At 36.7% G+C, this 21,641-nt stretch overlaps 1 protein-coding gene and 1 pseudogene across 6 annotated transcripts in view; one reads left to right on the top strand and one right to left on the bottom strand.

The window, feature by feature from the left end:
* Positions 1 to 21,319, top strand: part of PARP4 (poly(ADP-ribose) polymerase family member 4) — a 129,905-nt gene extending 108,586 nt beyond the window's left edge. For 5 of the 6 annotated variants that reach the window (XM_045072416.1, XM_045072415.1, XM_013048816.2 and 2 more), the window contains 4 exons: positions 493 to 1,536; positions 4,168 to 4,267; positions 13,366 to 13,498; positions 18,284 to 21,319. In XM_045072416.1, the coding sequence (XP_044928351.1) occupies positions 493 to 1,536; positions 4,168 to 4,267; positions 13,366 to 13,498; positions 18,284 to 18,431 (1,425 nt within the window). In that variant the 3' untranslated portion in view covers positions 18,432 to 21,319. The remainder of the gene's footprint in view (positions 1 to 492; positions 1,537 to 4,167; positions 4,268 to 13,365; positions 13,499 to 18,283) is intronic. The other variant, XM_045072418.1, reaches the window with a different exon arrangement.
* On the bottom strand, positions 14,862 to 15,810 carry LOC123389809 (annotated as a pseudogene).
* Positions 21,320 to 21,641: the final 322 nt, after the last annotated feature.

Below are 21,641 nucleotides of genomic sequence, written 5' to 3' on the forward strand. Positions count from 1 at the left end.
ATATAAAACTGGATTTTATTTACTTGCAATTTTTTAAGATAAAGCTTTTTAAATTTTCTATCAGTTGTCTCATTTCCTTAATATTGCTGTAAAGCAGAATAAAAGACTAGAATAATTTATTTCAAATTATCAGCTTATTTTAGGGCTAATTTACACACTATGATACTGCTAATTATAAAATTTTGGACAAGACACTTCTGTGGCCCTGCGTTTCCTCTTCTATCAAATGAGGGGTATTAGAAGTTTCAACATGCTAAGAACAAAGAGAAACTAAGAACTTTGATGTGTTTATTACTGCTGTTCTCTCCAAATCTCAGATTTGTATCTATATAACAAGGGCATTGTATTTAAATTATCTTGTATATCTCCAATTTTTCAATGCTCTAGGATAAGCAATTTCTTGTCTACTCCGAAGTCAATTCTAGGAAGTATGTTTGATTGTTCATTTTATTTTTTATTTTCCCTTACATTATATTTTTCCCTCTTGGACAGCCTCTTTTAGCATTCTTTGAATGGAATGAAGAACTGCAACAACCACATTTGACTAACAGAAAGTTTAGATCATATCACCTGGAAGATTCTGAAGATTCTGAAGATTTTGAAGATAGTTCCCAACTATCAGAAAAACCTTTAACACTCAATTTTGAGTGTGAAGATGTGGAAAAGCCATTGGATTTAAGTCAGATGGATTCATTTAAACAACCGCTGTGTAGAGATACTCCTATCCCAAAACTGGTTAGTTGCAGCATTTCTGCTGCCCATGGTTCAGCCCTTTTGGGAGATGAGCCCTTTGAAGTTGCTTGTTTCCTCCATCATCCCCACTTACATCCTAAGATATTTGCTAGGAGTCTCAAAGAGTTTGGTCCATCTAAGTATGACCAAGACCTTCAAGCTGACCATTTGAGTGACATTACCCCTGCGTCACATACCCCTTACAGACTGCCTCCCCCACGTCTTAAATCCTTTGGTTTTTGTGCTCGTGAAGGTGTCTCATTTAACACCAGTGATGCTAATCTACCTGAAACTTACCAAGGCCATAAGACCGACAATTCTGCTAACATTTTCTCTGAGTTGGACTCTCCTCCGCAGCCGAATATTGATTTGCCTCCTCGTAGACTTAATTCTGCTGGTCCATCCAGAGGGTTTGCATTTCATTCCCTTTCTTGTTCTCCTCTTTATTTTCAAAATTCTGCAGTTCCTTTCAGCACCAGTTACAAGCCACCAGCAGATCTGTTTGCTAACACTGAACTGGAGGCTTCTTTCTGTACAGCTCTTTCTGCTGGAACTTCATTATCTCCTTCAAGTAATGGAAGTTTTTCTGAAACAGAAAATAATGGAACACCAGAATTTCTGGCAAATTATTTTCTTCAAGAAGTGACAATATCTGAAAAAAAAAAAGAAAAGAAAAAGAAACAAGAAGTGATAATATCTGATATAACAAGAAGTGATTTTATTGCAAGCTTCCAAGCACAAAAAAATGAACAGAGCTGGATGAATATTGTGCCTTGGACTGAGCTCTTCAGTCTACAAACTGAGGTATTAGTCTTATTTTCCCTTAGGTCTATGGTTAATTAGCTTCATAGTTCAGAACAGAGCTACTCAAAGTAGCTGCTCGTTTAAATACTTACCAGTGCATTAGTGAGGAAAGTGACTGGTGGAAGAATGTAAATCAACACACTGCTTCCTTCATTGAGAAAATCTTGCTTTAAAAAAGTCATTGAACAATATAGTGTGCTTGATGATGGTATTTATCTATCTTTAATTGTTAGGCCAAAATGTCATGCAAGTGAATGTTAATATTCCTCAGCTGAAAATTAGCATCCCTGAGTGGGTCATGGGGTAACACCTCAATTTGCTAGGTTCTAGAACAGATAGATGAATTACAATCATGTAAACTTCCCTTGTGAAGTAAAGAATAAGTGTTGTAAGTATACTCTGATTGTTTTAACATATGGTGTTGGGAATATTACTCAACATGTTAGACTGTGTTAGAACTTATTCCGTTTGTGAAGCTAGTAAACACTCAATAAATATAGTTCCTGCACTGGTACTAAGACCCAGTCACACATGTATAATTATGTGTTTTAATGTAAACACATAATTTATTTTAGTAGTTTAGTGAAGCAGAAAAGCAACTTGATTTAGTGTGAGACTAAATTTGAGCCTTAGTCTTACTTCTTTGTGATTTAAGGCAAGTCAAAACCTTTCTGAGTCTTCGTTTCTTCACCCATATACTGGGGGTAATAATGGTGTCTGCCTCTTAGAGTGGCTTTAAGGTTTAAACGAGATAATAACAGCTGTCAGCTTTTTTTTTTTTTTTTAAACCTGAAAGAACGTACATGAAAACAGTGTTGGAAACAGTATAGCAGATACTGCCATTTATGAGTCCTGGAGCCAGACTGTCGGGGCTTAAATTGTGCTTCTGCTGCTTATTAGCTGTGTGACTTTGAACAAGTTGCTTAACTTCTCTGTGCCTCAGTATTCTTATCTGAAAAGTAGTTCTTATCTGCAAAAGGTATAGTAATAGCCTCCACACGAGTGGCTAAACAGATAAAAATAAAATAAAGTAAAATAACCTGGCACCTAGAACTAGTTCATCACTAGTTAGCATGTGTTAAGTGTTAGCATATGCTAACATGCTGTTATTTTTTTCAAATTATTGCGAGTCTGTGCATCTGCCTATGACCTCACCCTTCTTTCTGCTCCCTGTATTAGTGCCCCTGAGACCTGGAGTTGATCTACTTCAAGTTCAAGATCCCCATGTTCAGGTTTACAACTACCTCATAATATGTAAGAAACATCAGCCCTAAAAGTTAGCTGAGGTGGGCAGAGGACAGTGAGAATAAGTAAGATAGTTTTAAAGTGCATATTCACCATAACAATTTTATATTTAGTTAAAAAAAATGTCATTTTCACACTTCAGACATCATAAAGGCACATTTTTAATGTTGATCAAAAGGAATCATGCTACTTAAAAGTTTGAGAAACATCACAATTACATTTTCAGTGTAATTTTTCTGAAATGCCTGTAGCTTATTGCACTGCCCCAAACTACCTGTTCTGCTGAGGTGCTAGCTCAGCACATCTTCTTTCTCCAATCATGTCACCTTCAATGAAGTCTCACTTTCCCTACAGTCTTTTATTTGCATTTACATATGTCAGCCAAATCCTGTCCTTTTGCACTTGGCATTTTAATTAAAGTTTCCTTACCATGAAAAAGAAAAGTTTGAGAAACATCAGTTCAAAGCATTACTAGAAGAAAAAAATGTGTAACACCATTTTTTAAAATCCTTACACATGAGCAGCTTTCCATACTTTTTTTTTAAAGATTTTTATTTATTTATTTGACAGAGAGAGAGAGAGATCACAAGTAGGAAGAGAGACAGGTAGAGAGAAAGGGTAGGTAGGCTCCGTGCCAAGCAGAGAGCTACATGTGGGACTCCATCCCAGGACTCTGGGATCATGATCTGAGTCGAAGGCAGAGGCTTAACCCATGAGCCACCCAGGTGCCCCGCTTTCCAGATTTTTTTTTTAAAGATTTTATTTATTTATTTGACAGAGATTACAGGTAGGCAGAGAAGCGGGCAGAGAAAGAGGAAGGGATGCAGGCTCCCTGCTGAGCAGAGAACTGGATGCAGGGCTCATTCTGAGGACCCCAGTTGAAGGCAGAGGCTTTAATCCACTGAGCCACCCAGGCGCCCCTCCAGATTTTTATAAGTGCCATCTGGTACATAACATCCATAGTATTTTTGAGATTCCCAACAATACTGTGTCACTAGTATACGAAGAATTTCAATTTTAAGAATAATAAAAATAGGGGCACCTCGGTAGCTCAGTGGGTTAAAGCCTCTGCTTTTGTTCGGGTCATGATCCCAGGGACCCAGGATCAAGCCCCACATCGGGCTCTCTGCTCAGCAGGGAGCCTGCTTCCTCCTCCCTCTCCCTGCCTCTCTGCCTACTTGTGATCTCTATCAGTCAAATAAATAAATAAAATATTTTTTTAAAAAGAATAATAAAAATAGTAATTAAAAATTTTTGATAATAAAAATTTTAGAAATGTCTTAAACTGAATTGAAATAATTGGAAACATATTATTTATTATATTACATTCTTATGTATGTGAATCAATTTTAGTACTGTGGCTTAAATTTGTTTTTTATTTCATAGGATGGCTTCTGGAAACTTACACCAGAACTGGGATTTATATTAAACCTTAATACAATTATTTTAAACAGCTTTCTTGAACAAAAAGGCATTCGCTCTCTGGGTAAGTCACCATTTTTCTATTAATTAAATGGCACGCTCTTAATTATTTAAATTTTGTTATAAACTAGTGTACTACTATGATAATTATGTAAGTTACATATGAGTGGAATTATGTTTGTTAACCATCAAAGAAAACAGAGGACTAGTTTCTATGCATATCTTCACCACTGATTAGGCTTTGTGTAATTAGTTAGCATAAGTAGCAGTAACTTCTGTTTTAAAAAATACAAAATTTCAGTAGCTTAAAGTAAAGATTATTTTCTTGCCCATATCACAGTCAAATAGTGGTCAGCAGGAAATTCCACTCCAGGTTGTCATTTACAAACCCAGGCTCCTTCCCTATTATGGCTCTACCATTATCAAAAGTGTCTTTAAAATTACTCTGGTAAAAAGAAAAGAAGAAAATTGCTCTGGCATCACCTACCTGGTAGATAGGAGAAAGAGAAAATGTGGCAGGATTGAGTCACAGAACTCCACCTAGATACAAGAAGGCTGGGAAATTTACTTTAGCTTTGTGTTAAGGAAAAGAAAACAGCTTTTATAAGCATTTAGTCAGTCTCTGCCAGAGCAAGTTCGACCTCTGTGGACCTGTTTCTTGTCATGATACTGAAGGGAACAGATCAGCAATTGGTTTAAAGGTCAAATGCTAGCTCTAAGTTAAGAGATTTTTTAAAAATAAAATAAACATATTAAACAACTAGTCAGTATTCATTGAACAGCAACTACCCTGACATTTCTGAGGAAATTGACAATTCTGAGGAAATGTCAGGGTTTTCATACTCAGGCTTATTCCATGGTTAGCAGATCTTTGTCTGTTTGACCTGCACCACACTAAGAAGAAATTATGAATATCTGCATAAGGAGAATTCTAGTTCCTGGAATGATAAAGGGGATAATATCAGACTAACTCTCCTACCAAAAACACTTTTTAACCCCAGACAAAATATTTTAAAACCACTCTTTTAAGGCCTAGAATACAATAAAAAGCAGACAGAAACCAAAGGGTACAAAATCCCTGAAAAGAGGAAAAAAATGAGGTGAGCTCCACATTTATCCAGCTGTTGTTTTACCCAAAAGTACTTCTCAGTTCATGAGGCACAGGAGAGATTGAACTGAAACAGAAAGTCTTAACAGGATAATGATATTGGGGTCAGAGTTCAAGGCTGCCAGAGTGGCTGGAAATTAAGGGTGAAAATCCTAGAAAGGAGTGAGCCACGGAGCAGGGACCTCTGAAATCTGCATACAAATTCCCTCATATCTTGGTTCTCCCTAACCCATATATACACACATATATTTACTTTAAGAAATCTAGAAAAAAGCAACAACTAGAAAGGAAACGTGTAGAGCAGAGATTTCAGCTGCTGCCAAGTGTTGGGGAGACAGAGTTTGGCATTTGAATTATAACAAATTAGAATTTATAAAAATCTCAAGTTTTCCACTAAAACCCAGACAGTATCAAAAGGACCATAAATCATGATCAAAGACTTCCACAGGATGAGGGAGAAATACAAAATAGGTTCACCCTAACAAAACCTAAAACAAAGCTTTCAAAGGATATACCAAAACAAAACTCAACACTTTTTAGAATAAGAGCGTATAATCCAGAGTCTCCACAATTTTCAATCTAGAATGAAAATTTAATAATATACAAAGAAGCAAGAAAATATGACTTAAAATCTAGGGAAAATGGCCTAAAGATGCTGACCTACAGATGCCCCTTGTGTTGAAATTAGCAGACAGGATTTAAAACTGCTATTAAAAATACAGTAAAGGGGTGCCTGGGTGGCTCAGTGGGTTAAATCCCAGGGTTCTGGGATCGAGCCCCACATCAAGTTCTCTGCTCAGCAGGGAGTCTGCTTCCCTTCTTCTCTCTCTCTCTCTCTCTGCCTGCCTCTCTGCCTATTTGTGATCTCTGTCAAATAAATAAAAATAAAATCTTTAAAAATACAGTAAAGGATTTATCAGAAAGGAAGAACAGAAGGGGTGAACAAATGGGAGGAGCTCAGCAAATAGATGGAAACTGTAAGAATCAAGTGAAAACCCTAGAACTGGAAATTACAATATCTTCAATGGAAGGGTCATTGGATGGGCTTAGTAGCAGAATGTACAAAACAAAACAAAAAGAAATCATGTAACTTAAATTAAAATAATATAAAGTGGTAATAAAAAATATCCAAACTGAAGCACAGAAAAAAAAAATATAATGAAAAAAGAAGAGAATCCAGGACATGTGGAGTGATACCAAAAGGTTTACATTTGTATAATTGGGATCCCAAGAGGAATGAGAGTAGATAGAAAAATGTTTGAATAAATAATAACTGAGTTTTCTCTAAAATTGTTGAAAGACATCAACGTCTAGATCTGAGACACTCAGCAGAAGTTCAGGCAGGATAAATACAATTAGAACACATTCAAGTAAACCAGAATCAAACTGCTGAAAATCACAGATAAATCTTAAAGCAAACAGAAAACAAGGACACATTAGAGTCAGGAGAACATCTATAAGAATTTTAAATTATCCCACATCAGAAATAATGGAAGGTAGGGGTACCCAGGTGGCTCAGTTGGTTAAGCAGCTACCTTCAGCTCAGGTCATGATCTGTTTCCTGGGATAGAGTCCCATGTCCAGTTCTCTGCTCAACGAGGAGCCTGCTTCTTCCTCTCCCTCTGACTGCTGCTCCACCTGCTTGTGCCCTCTCTCTCTCTCAAATAAATAATAAAATATTTTTTAAAAAGGAAGAAAGAATGGAAGCTAAAAAATAATAGAATAATATATTTATTTGTTTGTTTATTTATTTTTATTTTTTTTAATTTTTTATTTTTTATAAACATATATTTTTATCCCCAGGGGTACAGGTCTGTGAATCACCAGGTTTACACACTTCACAGCAGTCACCAAAGCACATACCCTCCCCAATGTCCATAATCCCACCACCTTCTCCCAAACCCCCTCCCCCAAGCAACCCGCAGTTTGTTTTGTGAGATTAAGAGTCACTTATGGTTTGTCTCCCTCCCAATCCCATCTTGTTTCATTGATTCTTCTCCTACCCACTTAAGCCCCCATGTTGCATCACCACTTCCTCATATCAGGGAAATCATATATTAGTTGTCTTTCTCTGCTTGACTTATTTCACTAAGCATGATACGCTCTAGTTCCATCCATGTTGTCGCAAATGGCAAGATTTCATTTCTTTTGCTGGCTGCATAGTATTCCATTGTGTATATATACCACATCTTCTTGATCCATTCATCTGTTGATGGACATCTAGGTTCTTTCCAAGTTTGGCTATTGTGGACATTGCTGCTTATAAACATTCGGGTGCACGTGCCCCTTTGGATCACTACGTTTGTATCTTTAGGGTAAATACCCAATAGTGCAATTGCTGGGTCATAGGGCAGTTCTATTTTCAACATTTTGAGGAACCTCCATGCTGTTTTCCAGAGTGGCTGCACCAGCTTGCATTCCCACCAACAGTGTAGGAGGGTTCCCCTTTCTCCGCATCCTCGCTAGCATCTGTCATTTCCTGACTTGTTGATTTTAGACATTCTGACTGGTGTGAGGTGATATCTCATTGTGGTTTTGATTTGTATTTCCCTGATGCCGAGTGATATGGAGCACTTTTTCATGTGTCTGTTGGCCATCTGGATGTCTTCTTTGCAGAAATGTCTGTTCATGTCCTCTGCCCATTTCTTGATTGGATTATTTGTTCTTTGGGTGTTGAGTTTGCTAAGTTCTTTATAGATTTTGGACACTAGTCCTTTATCTGATATGTCGTTTGCAAATATCTTCTCCCATTCTGTCAGTTGTCTTTTGATTTTGTTAACTATTTCCTTTGCTGTGCAAAAGCTTTTGATCTTGATGAAATCCCAATAGTTCATTTTGGCCCTTGCTTCCCTTGCCTTTGGAGATGTTCCTAGGAAGACGTTGCAGCGGCTGAGGTCGAAGAGGTTGCTGCCTGTGTTCTCCTCAAGGATTTTGATGGATTCCTTTTGCACATTGAGGTCCTTCATCCATTTTGAGTCTATTTTTGTGTGTGGTTTAAGGAAATGGTCCAATTTCATTTTTCTGCATGTGGCTGTCCAATTTTCCCAGCACCATTTATTGAAGAGGATACCTAGGAATAAACCTAACCAAAGAGGCACAGAATCTATACTCAGAAAACTATAAAGTACTCATGAAAGAGATTGAGGAAGAGACAAAGAAATGGAAAAATGTTCCATGCTCCTGGATTGGAAGAATAAATATTGTGAAAATGTCTATGCTACCTAAAGCAATCTACACATTTAATGCAATTCCTATCAAAGTACCATCCATCTTTTTCAAAGAAATGGAACAAATAATGCTAAAATTTATATGGAACCAGAAAAGACCTCAAATAGCCAAAGGGATATTGAAAAAGAAAGCCAACGTTGGTGGCATCACAATTCCGGACTTCAAGCTCTATTACAAAGCTGTTATCATCAAGACAGCATGGTACTGGCACAAAAACAGACACATAGATCAATGGAACAGAATAGAGAGCCCAGAAATAGACCCTCAACTCTACAGTCAACTAATCTTCGACAAAGCAGGAAAGAATGTCCAATAGAATAATATATTTAAAGTGATGAAAGAAAAAGCCCTACAAACTAAGAACTCTATATTCAGCAGAAAAGAGCCTTTAAAAATAAAGGAGAGGGATATCTGGGCGGCTCAGTCAGTTAAGCATCTGCCTTCAGCTCAGGTGGTTATCTTGGAGTCCTAGGATCATGACCTAAGCCCAAGACAAATGCTTAACCAACTGAGCCACCCAGGCACCCCAAATGAGAGAATTCTTTTTTTTTTTTTTTATTATTTTACAAGCACTTTATTTTTTTTTTTTTTTTAAATTTTTTTTTTTTTAAAGATTTTATTTATTTATTTGAGAGAGAGACAGTGAGAGAGAACATGAGCGAGGAGGTCAGAGGGAGAAGCAGACTCCCCATGGAGCTGGGAGCCCGATGTGGGACTCGATCCCGGGACTCCAGGATCATGACCTGAGCTGAAGGCAGTCGTCCAACCAACTGAGCCACCCAGGCGCCCAAATGAGAGAATTCTTAAAAGATCAAAGTAAATGGAGAAAATTTTTAAGGTAATGAATGGGTTTAGAAAACTAAAAATGTGAAGATGTTGGTTCTCCCCAATTGATCTATAGATTCAGTGTTGTGAATACATGCCCACAAATTTGATAATCTAGATAAAATGGACTAATTCCTTGAAAGACTGTATCTGCCAAAACTCACAAAAGAAGAAATGGAAAATATGAATAGACCTGTATCTATTAAAGAAATTGAATCAATAATTAATAACCTTCCAAAACATAAAACACCAGGCCCAGTGAGTTCACTGGTGAATTTTACCAAACATTTAAGGAAGGAATTATACCAAATCTCTATAATGTCTTTCAGAATTAGAGAAGCAGAGAGAATAATTCTTAACTCATTCTATAAGGACAATATTACCCTAATACCAAAACCAGACAAAGTCATTACAAGAGAAGGAAACTACAAATCATTTTCCCTCATAACATAGACACAAAAATCCTCAACAAAATATTAGGAAGTTGAATCCAAAAAAGTATAAAAAGACCAATACACCATGACCAAGTGGGATTTATCATAGGTATACAAGTCTGGTTCAACATTAGGAAATCAATTAATGTGATCCATTATGTCAACAAACTAAAAGTGAAAAATCACGTGATCATATCAATAGATTAGGAAAAAAGCATTTGAGAAGATCCAACACTCGTTCATGCTAAAAACTCTCAGTAAACAATGAATACAGGAGAATCTCTTCAACTTAATAAAGACCATTAAAAAAAACTATAGCTAACATTATACTTACAGGTGAGAAACTAGAAGCTTTTACATGAAGATCAGGTACAAGGAAAAGATTGTCCCTCTCTCCACTCCTTTTTAATATTGTACTGGGAGTACTTGCTAATGCAGTAAGGCAAGAAAAGGAAGTAAAAGATATATAGACCCGGAAGGAAGAAATTAAAATTTTATTTGTTTAGAGATGATATATTTGTCTATGTTGAAAATTCAAAAGAATCAACAAAAAACCCTTGAAACTTAACTGAAATTAAAATAAAAACTTTAAAAAAGATTTTTATAAGATTTGCAGATGAAGTAAAAGAAAAAATTATTGAAACTAGTGAACAATTATACCAAGGTTACAGGATACAGATTAATATAAAAAAGCCAATTTCCTTCCTATATTCCAACAAAGAACAAATGGAATTTGAAATTAAAAACACAATATCCTTTATATTTGCACTCTCAAAAATGAAACACGTAGGTATAAATGTAACAAAATATGTATAAGAGCCATATGAAGAAAACAATAAATCTGATCTCTGATCAAAGAAGAGCTAAATAAATGGATTAATAAATAAATTAACTAATTGGAATTTAAAACTTTTTTTTAAAAGGTAGATAAAGGGACAAAATATGTATATGTAAGGTATATACAAAAGAGGAAAAATACATTTAATTGATTAAGCAAGGGAGAACACATGACATGTAGAGACTAACTTTGGAAAAGAGTAGGACATGTCTTGCAAAACAAAAACAACAAAAGCAAAGTACATCATGGGAATGTAAATTGCAAAATCCAGATGGTGTTTACCTTTGAAAAGCTGGGGAGATGGGGTGGGAATCAGAGGACATATACAAGATGGCTTCAACTTTACAATCTATTGTTTCTTCTATTTTTTTTTCAAAGATTTTATTTATTTATTTGACAGATATCACAAGTAGGCAGAGAAGCAGGCAGAGAGAGAGGGGGAAGCAGGGTCCCTGCTGAGCAGAGAGCCCGATGTGGGGCTCGATCCCAGGACCCTGGGATCATGACCTGAGCCAAAGGCAGAGATTTTAACCCACTGAGCCACCCAGGTGCCCCATATTGTTTCTTCTAAAGAAGAGAGGAATTTCCATCCATCCATCCATCAATCAATCAATAAAGATTTGAAGCAGATGAGGGAAAATATTAAAAGGTGACCAGCTATCATATATTTCTCTTTTCTGTGTGCTTAATAATATTTCATAATTTTAAAAAACCATTAAATGGTTATGTTGTAGTGATACTAACTGTGCTACGTATCAAACATCTAAGATGGAAATAAAAATAATTTACCTCGGAAACTACCAGACAACTCACTGTAGCTCAATGATGATGAAGATTGCAAGGGAGGAAAATAATTTTTCTCCCCCCCTTCTAGTTTCTTGGCTGAGACACCCTATAATTAAAGACAGATTAACAATAGAAAAATAAACCATTTTAATTATGTACACACATATATATCTGTACAGTAGGGAGCCCCCCCAAGGATGGGACTCAAAAGGCAGCTGGGCAACTGAGCTAAGGAAAGGGAGAGAGGTCTGTGGCTTCAAGTGGAGGAGGCGCAGGGGCGATTCACAGGAAGGTGAGTGGAGGAAATGCTTGGTAAATGGATGTTGTCTTCCAATGCATATATATTTCTCAGGTGAAAAAGTTATCTCTGGTAGGGGCGCCTGGGTGGCTCAGTGGGTTAATCCGCTGCCTTCGGCTCAGGTCATGATCTCAGAGTCCTGGGATCGAGTCCCGCATTAGGCTCTCTGCTCAGCAGGGAGCCTGCTTCCTCCTCTCTCTCTCTGCCTGCCTCTCTGCCTACTTGTGATGTCTCTCTGTCAAATAAATAAATAAATAATCTTTAAAAAAAAAAGTTATCTCTGGTAATAGCTCTCTTCCTGATAGAAGCCACCTTTCTAATTTCTTTTAAACAGTTAAGGGGAAGGTAAAATGCTTTTCCTGAGTCCTCTGGGTCCTGATTGCCTTCTTTTCAAAATGAAAGTGGCATGTTCTGGGTGGCTTAACCCACTTAAGATAGATGTTAAAAGGGGCACCTGGGTGGCTCAGTCAGTTAAGTCGCTGCTTTCGGCTCAGATCAGGTTCCTGGGATAGAGCCCCAGATAGCACTGGGCTCTGCTCAGTGGGAAGCTTGCTTTTCTCTCTCTCTCTCTGCCTGGTGCTCTCCCTGCTTGTGCTCACCCTTGCTCTCTCTCTCTGCGCCAAATAAATAAAATCTTTAAAAAAAAAAATGGATGTTGAAAGTTTTGTTTCATGAAGTGTTAGATTAGAAAAATAACAATACTTTAAATCTAATTTTTATATGATGCGATTTCAAATACATACTTGCATTTAAGAAAATTAAAATGTGTTAATTTCTGGCTCAATATATATGTAAACACTCATTTTCAATTTCGGTATTTTATAATATAGTAAAATATCTTGGTTTGGGTGTATAACACCAGTTACCTGTAGGTACTGTTAAAAATAATAAGACAATTTAATTGATCCTAAAGAGTCCAGAGAACTGCAAAGTTAAGGGGACAGGGCTGCAAGCTCTTATATAAAGAGGCAAGCAGGAATCAAGGAAGAAGTACTTGGTTTCTGTTCATTACTTGGGGTTGTGTATCTAACCGTATTTAGAAAGGTCAAGGAACAGGGAAGTGAGTATAGCACCCAGAGTTGGCTTGGTTTTGGAGGATTGGCTGACTAGATACATTGTGTTTCTGATCAGGTAAAGTATTTATAGGGACATAAAAGTTATCTAGATTTTGGTTTGCTGACATGGCACCCTGGGTAGTAGCAGCTCCATCTTGGGCCTAAGAATTTATTCCGATGGCACAAATCACTAGAAATAATTTGCTATGCTGACCTACCCAGCTGTATGAGTTGTTTATCTGTTGTACATTTAGGTTTACTCCTCAAAGCTATTTGTAGCAGGAGACTAGAAACTGAATTTCTTTCACGAACTTCATGCATCTCTGTTTATTAAAGAGGGCAAAGAAATGAAGCGATGGATGTATTCCTTCCTAACAGTCATCAGGGTGCTATGGCACTTGTTCCATTTGTCCTCATATTTTATTTAAATAACAAGGTAGGTAAGGATCTTGAAAAGAATTATGGAGTTTTATGATCTGCTAATGTATTATGGTTTAATAGTATGGAAATTCTTTAATAGAATTTGTATAAATGGGCACAGTTTGAGATGCAGAGTTTCCAACAAATATAAAAGGGTTTTCCACTTTTAGGAATAAAAGGAAGAGAGCGTCTCCTGGAGCTGATTGCCACATTTCTGGTACTACAATTTCTTCGCACCAAGTTGGAACAAAAGGGCATAGTCTTCAAATCACTAATGAAATTGGATGATGCTTCCATTTCCAGGTATAGCTTTAATTATAGTATTAAGCAACTCACTTACATTTCTGACCATTTCTTAATTAAAATTTGTAAGAAGCAACATGGAATTGTAAGAACAAAGAGAATTTATTCACAGGGAATATCTTGCCTATGTTCTTATGTCACAGGCAGGGCAGACACAATATTTATGCCTCTTGGTTCAGTGAAAAACCAGGGCTCAGAGTGTTTAAGTGTAGCTTACACCAGAACTCATATATTTGGCTCCCGGTTTAGTATTCTTTTCACTATGGCATATTGATTCTGTGTGCTTTTGGAAAATCCACAATGTGATTGTTAGGACTAGGTCTGTTCCCAAAAAATTGCAGGGTCTGGCACAAGAATATAGATGGAAACACACATACTATATGTCTAAGCATTTAAAAGTTATAAATCAAACTAACAAACTTAAATAAAACAAATTTAAAGTCCTGCCTGGACAAATACAACTTCTTGAAGACCAGGTTCAAATTTAGAGTTCTGTGACCACTTGAAGTTTGATGTCATAATGTGACAGTGTAGAGAGAGGCAGTTCTGGCACCCTGGCTCCTAGTCCTTGGGCTGACCTCTGGCACACAAGAGGCCTCGAGGCCTATGTGAATACCCTTCTTACTTACAAAAACTCCATCCATACCTCATGCAAATTTTCACCCCTTATGTTCGTGCATATAAACAAAACATACATATATGAACGTATACATACATACCTATATAATTAGCTTGTGATTTTTTCAAAAAGGCAAGGTAAGTGGAAAAACTAGCAAAACTAATCAAAATATTATTTATAGGGGAGGAAGAGGAGACAAGGTTTCTCCTAATATACTTTGTTTTACTTTTTTAACTTTAAAACTACATAAATTTTTTGCATAATAAAGACCAGATGCCAGAGAGAAGAGATTGAAATTGTTAAATTATGCGATGGACTACCAACAGCAGTGTCTGGAATGTGAGGAAATAAATGGCAAAAGGAAAACGAGGGGATGGGTGGAAACTATGAATTAAAAGACACATGGCCCAAAGGCAATGTTAGGTCTACACTGGATCCTGACTTGAACAAAACCTTTTTTATTAAAGAGAATGAGAGAGAGAATTAGGGAGATTTAAACATTACCTGGATATTTTGTGATATTAAAGAATCTCTTATAGCTATTTTAATGTCATGTTTAAGAAAAAGTTCTTCTTGTCCCTTAGAGATATATATTTACAGGTGAAATTAAAATAAATAAGCAAACCTATTTTTACCCTCTCACAAAGACTGATTAAGTTCTCAATTCCCAATAGCATCAAATACAAAATTGGAACTCAGAAAATAATAAATCAAGCATTTTACTGTAGGTAATTTGTACTTACATTTTTTTTTTTGGATCAGTTATTTAATTAGGTTCTTTGTAAGAAATTTACAACACCAATTTGTAAGGGTAAACTCCATTTGTGAGAGAAAACACAGAGTGGAGATAGCCCTGAAGCTGAGGAACAGCCTTGATTTTTGGCAGAATTTGTGAGACCACAGCTTTCTGATCAACCTTGCGCTGCTCTGTAATCTCATATTTCTCTTTCTCGGTGTCGAAGATCTCACCCTCCTGGTGTCTGGGCTTACGCAACTTCTTCTTCTTGAAAATAAGCATCAGTGAGATGTTTGGGGATTTTCACGCTGCTGATATCAATTTTGGTAGAAGTGGCAATGACGAATTTCTGGTGTGTTCTACACAGAGGAACTCGATTGAGGGACAGAGGTCTAGTCACAAGTAGCAAGCCACTGCTCAGCTGCTTCAGGAAAACTACCCTCTTGCCTCTGTGGCGCCCAGTGAGGATGATCAAATGGTCCCAGGGGTGATGCTAGCTTGCAATTTTCTCACATGCTGACTGAAAGGTTTTTTGCCGTGGCTCAACAGCTTTCCAGGCACGTCTTCAGTAGGATAATACCTAGGCATTTTGCACAGTTTAACCACTCGGGTACCACCGTTCTTGTCACCACCAACTGGTTTTGTGACGGTAGCAAGAACCTTCTCCTTTTTCTTTTCAACCCTGGATTTAGCTGCCGAATACTTCTTCTTGTACATGGCCTTTCTGGAATACATAGCCAATCGGGAGTACCTGCCAATTCCTCTGACTAGGACAGGGTTTCGGCTGCAGTGGGGCTTCCCCTTCTTCGGGGTTTTAGCCTTCTGGTTACCCTTCTTAGCCTTGCCACCACCATCAGCCTTCTTGGCTTCAGGTTTCTTCTCCTTAGTATCCGGCTTCTCAGCTTTTTCGCCCGCCATCTTGCAAGATGGGAAAGAGCTGTACTTACATTTTTAAGAAAAGCAGTCCCTTCTCATGAGCTTGCCAAAAGAGTTCTTTGAGAAAGATAGGAATTTATTAAGTGAATATCAAGAAAAATACTTCAAAGAACTAGTAGACAGGACTGACAAGTTAATATTTGATTTAGCAGACACAACCAAAGAGGCATTTCTTCTATTTAGATCTTTTTCAACTGAGACAGAGAGAACTCGAGAAGCTTAGGAGACAAGCTGACCAAAGTAAAGCCATTTTGGTTTTTAGGCTCACCCTTAACCTAAAAGACAACATGTGAAAAGATTCAGTTTATGGAAGACCATAAGGCCCCACTCCCTCCATCAGTAAAAGTCATAAAGACTGGACATTCCTAAAATTGCTCCTGTGGGTAATTCCACAACTCTATAGGACAGTGGAAAAACTAAATGCCCAATGTAACTGTTAAACCCAAAGTTAAAAGGTAAGCCCCCACCCTATATGGTTACCTATTAAAACAAACAACAACAACAACAAAAACCCTTATGAAACCATTTGTTAGAGACAAGGTGGTAGGAGGGCTTCTCTTCCTCCCCTGGAAGAGAGGCCACTACTTTATATGTGTAGTAGCTCCTTTCTTACTTGTATACATAAGAAATCTTTGTCCCTTTCTCTACATGGCTTGCTCTTAAATTCTTTCTCTCAAAGAGCCAAAAACCATCTCGGTGAGAGGCATAAAGCCTTCCTTCTTGGCCTGTCTGGCATCACAACTATGATAGCCATTAAAACAAGTATTAATAACTTGAACCTACTTTTAATTGCAATATCACAAAGTATTTTACCAAGATTTTCAAAAATAATGAAGTATATTCCATCACTTTGTTCTTACTATATGAATTATTGTGAGAGCAAAAAGGTTTGTAAGTAATAAAGTTGACTTATTAAAGTCAAACTTTGAAGTAATTTTTATTTCCTGCTTATTGCATATATAATTTATAACTTTTCTTTGTCTTTTTCTGCTTCGTGATGCACATAACATTACTACAGTAGCATATTGCATCAAGGTTTATGAACAAAACCTTCACACTAGTGAGATGGTCAGTCAAAGTTTAGAGGTCAGCTAGAGGAAAACCAATGGAATTAGTGAAAATATTTAAAACTAGTTTTGTTGCTTGTAGTAGTTCATAACTACAAGTGGGACTAATGATTACCGGGAAACAGGTCTTTTAACCACTTTGGACGTGCTCCCTGTTTAGTATGTTTGTGTCATCATAATATTCAGCTAACATTTATTGATTACCTACTCTGTGAGAGGGACTGTTAAGCCTATGAAATCTATCTGTTTTGCTAATCCCGACAACAAACCCTAAGGATCTCATATTATCATAATTGAGGAAATGGAGACTTCCAGTGTTGCATGAAAGATGCACCATATCACACAGCCAACATTGTGTAATTTCAGAGTCAGGATTTGAACCTAGCTCTTAGCTACCACACTATACTGATGGCTCTTTCCCAGTTTACAGGGAAAAAAATCAGGAAGATGGAGAGAATTTTCCAAATTTTTAGTCCCCTCCCATAGAATTTTTTTTTTTAAACTTTAGTATATGTTCCCACTTGCTTGCTAATAAATTCTAGCAGGTGAAAGATAAATGAGGAATGAATGTAGTTAACTAATATTAATGAAAAATCTTGGAATTTTTCTGAATCTTGAATAGACTTTTGAATATTGACAGTCTTGAATGCTTGATGTCATTTTATGTACACAAACTTCAAGTTTTTTGTTATGCACAGTTTAGTACTGTTGTTCCTGATTTGTGTGACAGAATACATGGCAGTTTCATGGGTGAGTGTTAAGTATTTTGTTAACTAATCAAATTAAGAATTCTTGGTACAGTAAAAAGGAAAGAAAAATAGAAACCTGGTTTGTAAAATAGTATTGAGTTTCTGCTTGAAGAATGGATGGATTTAGATCAAGAAGAATGGAAGGAAAGGGGATGACCAAAAAAAAAAAACAAAAACAAAAAACCACACACAATATATAAAGGCTAGAGAAAGCTTGAGTTGTCCTGGAGGCAGCAAGGAAGTCTGTGAAGCATTTGGAAGCTGGAACTTGGTGGGTATAATAATATATTTTAAAATGTGTTGATTCAGTCTGATAGAACTTGCATAAAATGTCAGAGATAATTGCTTTTATTACATAGCTCAATTTTTAAAAAAGATTCTATTTATTTATTTGACAGAGAGACAGTGAGAGAGGGAACACAAGCAGGAGGGAGTGGGAAAGGGAGAACAGGCTTCCCGCGGAGCAGGGACCCTGATGTGGGGGTTGATTCCAGGACCCCGGGATCATGACCTGAGCCAAAGGCAGAAGCTTAATGGTTGAGCCACCCACGTACCCTTACATAGCTCAATTTTTGACAGAATTATCTTGTCTGATATTATGTGCTGGATTTGGTATCATATTATATTTCATATATAATTGTGTTCTGAAGTTGATGGAACCATTTATTTCTAATCTAGAAATATTCCCTGGGCTTTTGAAGAAATAAAGAAAGCAAGTGAATGGGTAAGAAGAACTGAAGGACAATATCCATCTATCTGCCAACGGCTTGAATTGGGTCAAGATTGGGACTCTGCCACTAAACAGCTACTGGGGATCCAAACATAAACACCACACCTCCTCTTCACAGAGTTCTTAATTACAGTCAAGCTGAATCAACTGAAGTTGTATTTTAAACACTTTTCATGCTTCCACGTATAAAATAGTAAGATATCAATAGATACCCATAATGAAGTTTAATTATGATTTCATTCAATTTTAAGTGTTACTCACTTAACAAAATATTGCATATTACAGATTTGGGTTTAAATGTTTTGAGGTAATAAGAGACACATCTGGCTTGTCCTACAGCCTCATTTCCTTCTCCCCTTTAAGGACTCTAGTGGAGAACTGGCCCAGCTGGACTTAGAAAGCTGGGGAGAAAAAAGATCTTTGGAAGATGTCAGTGTTCATGGCATGCAAGCCTGTTTCCAGGGCCCTGAGTATCCAGACCTTTGCCTCATTTATGCATGCTCCCTGGTGTGGTTCCTAGTCTATAGATCCCCTGATACATTTTTTGTCACTTAGAGAAACTAGGTATCCCAAGCAAGTCTTTCATGGACCTTGCTTTTGGTGTTGCCTCTAAAATCCTTAAGTCATCTAGGTTTCTTCCTATGTTATCTTACAGAAGTTTTATAAATTTTGCACTTTACATTTTGGTCTGTGATCCATTTTGAGTTATTTTTTATGAAAGCTGTAAGGTCGCTGTCTACCTTCCTCCACATTACCACTTCCAGACCATTACCTCTCTACCTTTATGTAAAAACCTTGGTTTCTTTGTTTTTGTTTTCACTTTTTTAAAAAAAATTTAAATTCAATTAGTCAACACAATGCTCATCACAACAGATTTCTTTGAGATACAGTCTTTTAGCTATCCTCTAGCCTGTCCTTATTTTTTTTTTTTTAAGCCTGTCCTTATTACTGTGATTTGCCAAATGCCCAGTACCCACCCTCCTCCACATATGGCTCAGGATTTCCCTTTTTACTGCCCATCCTGCCTTCATCTTGAGTAACTTCCATTATCCTGATGTGTGACCCCTCCTAATTCCCTGGACTTGAACTACAGCTATAATTGAGTCTTGGCAGAACATCTTGTGATACTCAAAGGATGGGAAGCTTGTGAGTAACTTCCATGAGGCCTTTTCCCATCTGCCTATCCCACTGAGAGGCAGACACAAGACTATTTCTATTTCTCATCACCTCCCAGTTCTGAGGCAATATAAACTCCAAATATAGCTGCAGACTAAAAATCTTCCTAGCTGCATCTAGAATTGGCTCCTCAACAGTGATGTGTCCCACAACTCACATTGCAATTATCTAGCTCCTCTCCAAGAGGAGATGGCATCTTTGACTATTCTTCTTCTTGGTGTTTATATAAATAATAATCCATCTAAATCTAAAATAGCTTGTTATGTTTTTACTGGCTAAATCAATCATGTCTTGCCCTTGAACTTGTCTGCTTGTTTAACATAATCACAGAAGATAACTCTTTTCTTGTTTTATCAGAGTAAGGGATCAGCAATTGATAATACCTAGTAGCAGAGTGTGTGAAGGTAAACAGACTTCCTTATGTTGTTACTGGAACTATATACTAGTAAAACAAAGTTTTGCAGCATGTATCCAAATTTAAATCACTATCCTCCTTGAAGTATGAATTTCACTAGTAGGAATTCCGCTTCTAGTAATTCATCTTACAAAAATATGGACACACGCACATGCATGTGTTATATATGCATATATGTGTGTGTGTGTGTGTGTGTGTGTGTGTGTATATTACAGTTGCAGAACAATGTGGAATAGAGCTCATTTACAAATTATATAAATGGGTATTTATACTTGTATGAGATAAAAGTCTGTCATGTCATATTCTAAACGTTACCTTTGAGGAATAGGAACTTTATTTCTATCTTATATATTTGAATTAGTGAAAAATTTTTATAGTGAACATATATATACTTAAATACTTTATTTCAAAAATACGTAAAAGTAGAGAAAATAGTATAATGAGCATACAGTCCATCATTTAAAATATTTTGCCAAGTTTTTATAAATTTAGAACAGTCTTCTCTTCCCTCTTCTTTTGCTATTGACTTAGTAAAGAAACAATGTCCTACATTCTGGATTTGTCCAACTGTTTCCATTTTTTTCTTTCCCCGTATTTCTTGTAAACTGGAAATTCTATCTAAGGCCCTGAATAGGTTAACGATCAATATTTCTATCAATAGGAGGCATACAATTTGGTTGTTCTACTTTTAGTAATGCTAACATTGATCACTGGGTTTTCCAATGTGAAGTTTTGTTTCTCCTACAACCAGCCAACAGTCTGAAGAGATACTTTGGCAGCCAGTTCCTCATCAATCTTTTATCTAATGGTTTTGCTGCCTGAATTATTTTCATTAAATATTGTGATTCTCTATGTTTTCTTCTATGCTTGTTAAGCGAAATTCTTCTGAAAAAAAAAAAAAAAAAAAAAAGAGCTTTCCCCATCAACTAATGTTATTTGATTATAGTATTTTTAAAAACTTACTTTAAAAAGATATCTAATTATTAGAATTGTTGTGTGTCTTCCTTTATAGACTAAGAGTCTGTGGAGGGCAGAGACTGTTAAGAGACAACAGGCCCAAAATGGAGTTATCTATGTCAACACCCACATTTGCAAAGCAAGACTTGATATCCAACCTAACTGCAGTTTCAGGCTGTTCTAGGAATATAATCTTAACTAGTAGTCTGGAATTTCCTGTTAGTACTAGTGAGGTGATCCTCTTAATAGACTCCAGCCTTCCCCAAAGAACAGTGCATTTGCCTGAAATAATCCTTTTTTGTTTATGAAATTCCTTGCCCTACCCCCTTTCTGTCATGAAAAAACCTGTCCTTTTCTGCATTTCTTTGGAGTTCCTATTTGCTAGATGGGATGCTGCCCCAATTGTTGAATAAAGTCAATAAGATCTTCAAATTTAGTCAACTGAATTTTAATACTATGCTCTATTGCTCTTTGTGTTTTTAATACTTAGTATGGTGATGGTACATAGGATGCATTTAGTAAGCTAAATAAATAATAAATCAATGAGCCCACTCAAGATCTGATGTGCCTCTCCCATGATGTGGGAAACAAAGGTAGAAGAAAAATTATTAAATTTCCTACTACTTACAGTCCATTGACAAGTCTCTGAAACTGAATCTAGGGATTCAACTGCCTTGATGTTGATACTTTGCTAAGGGCAAAAGGCAATCTTAGCCCGACCCTCAAGTATCCTGTAAGTCTACTTTGACATACAAAAA

The sequence above is a fragment of the Mustela putorius genome, unplaced genomic scaffold (assembly GCF_011764305.1).
Source record: "Mustela putorius furo isolate JIRA1106 unplaced genomic scaffold, ASM1176430v1.1 tig00004035_pilon_pilon_pilon, whole genome shotgun sequence".
NCBI classification, from domain to species: domain Eukaryota; kingdom Metazoa; phylum Chordata; class Mammalia; order Carnivora; family Mustelidae; genus Mustela; species Mustela putorius.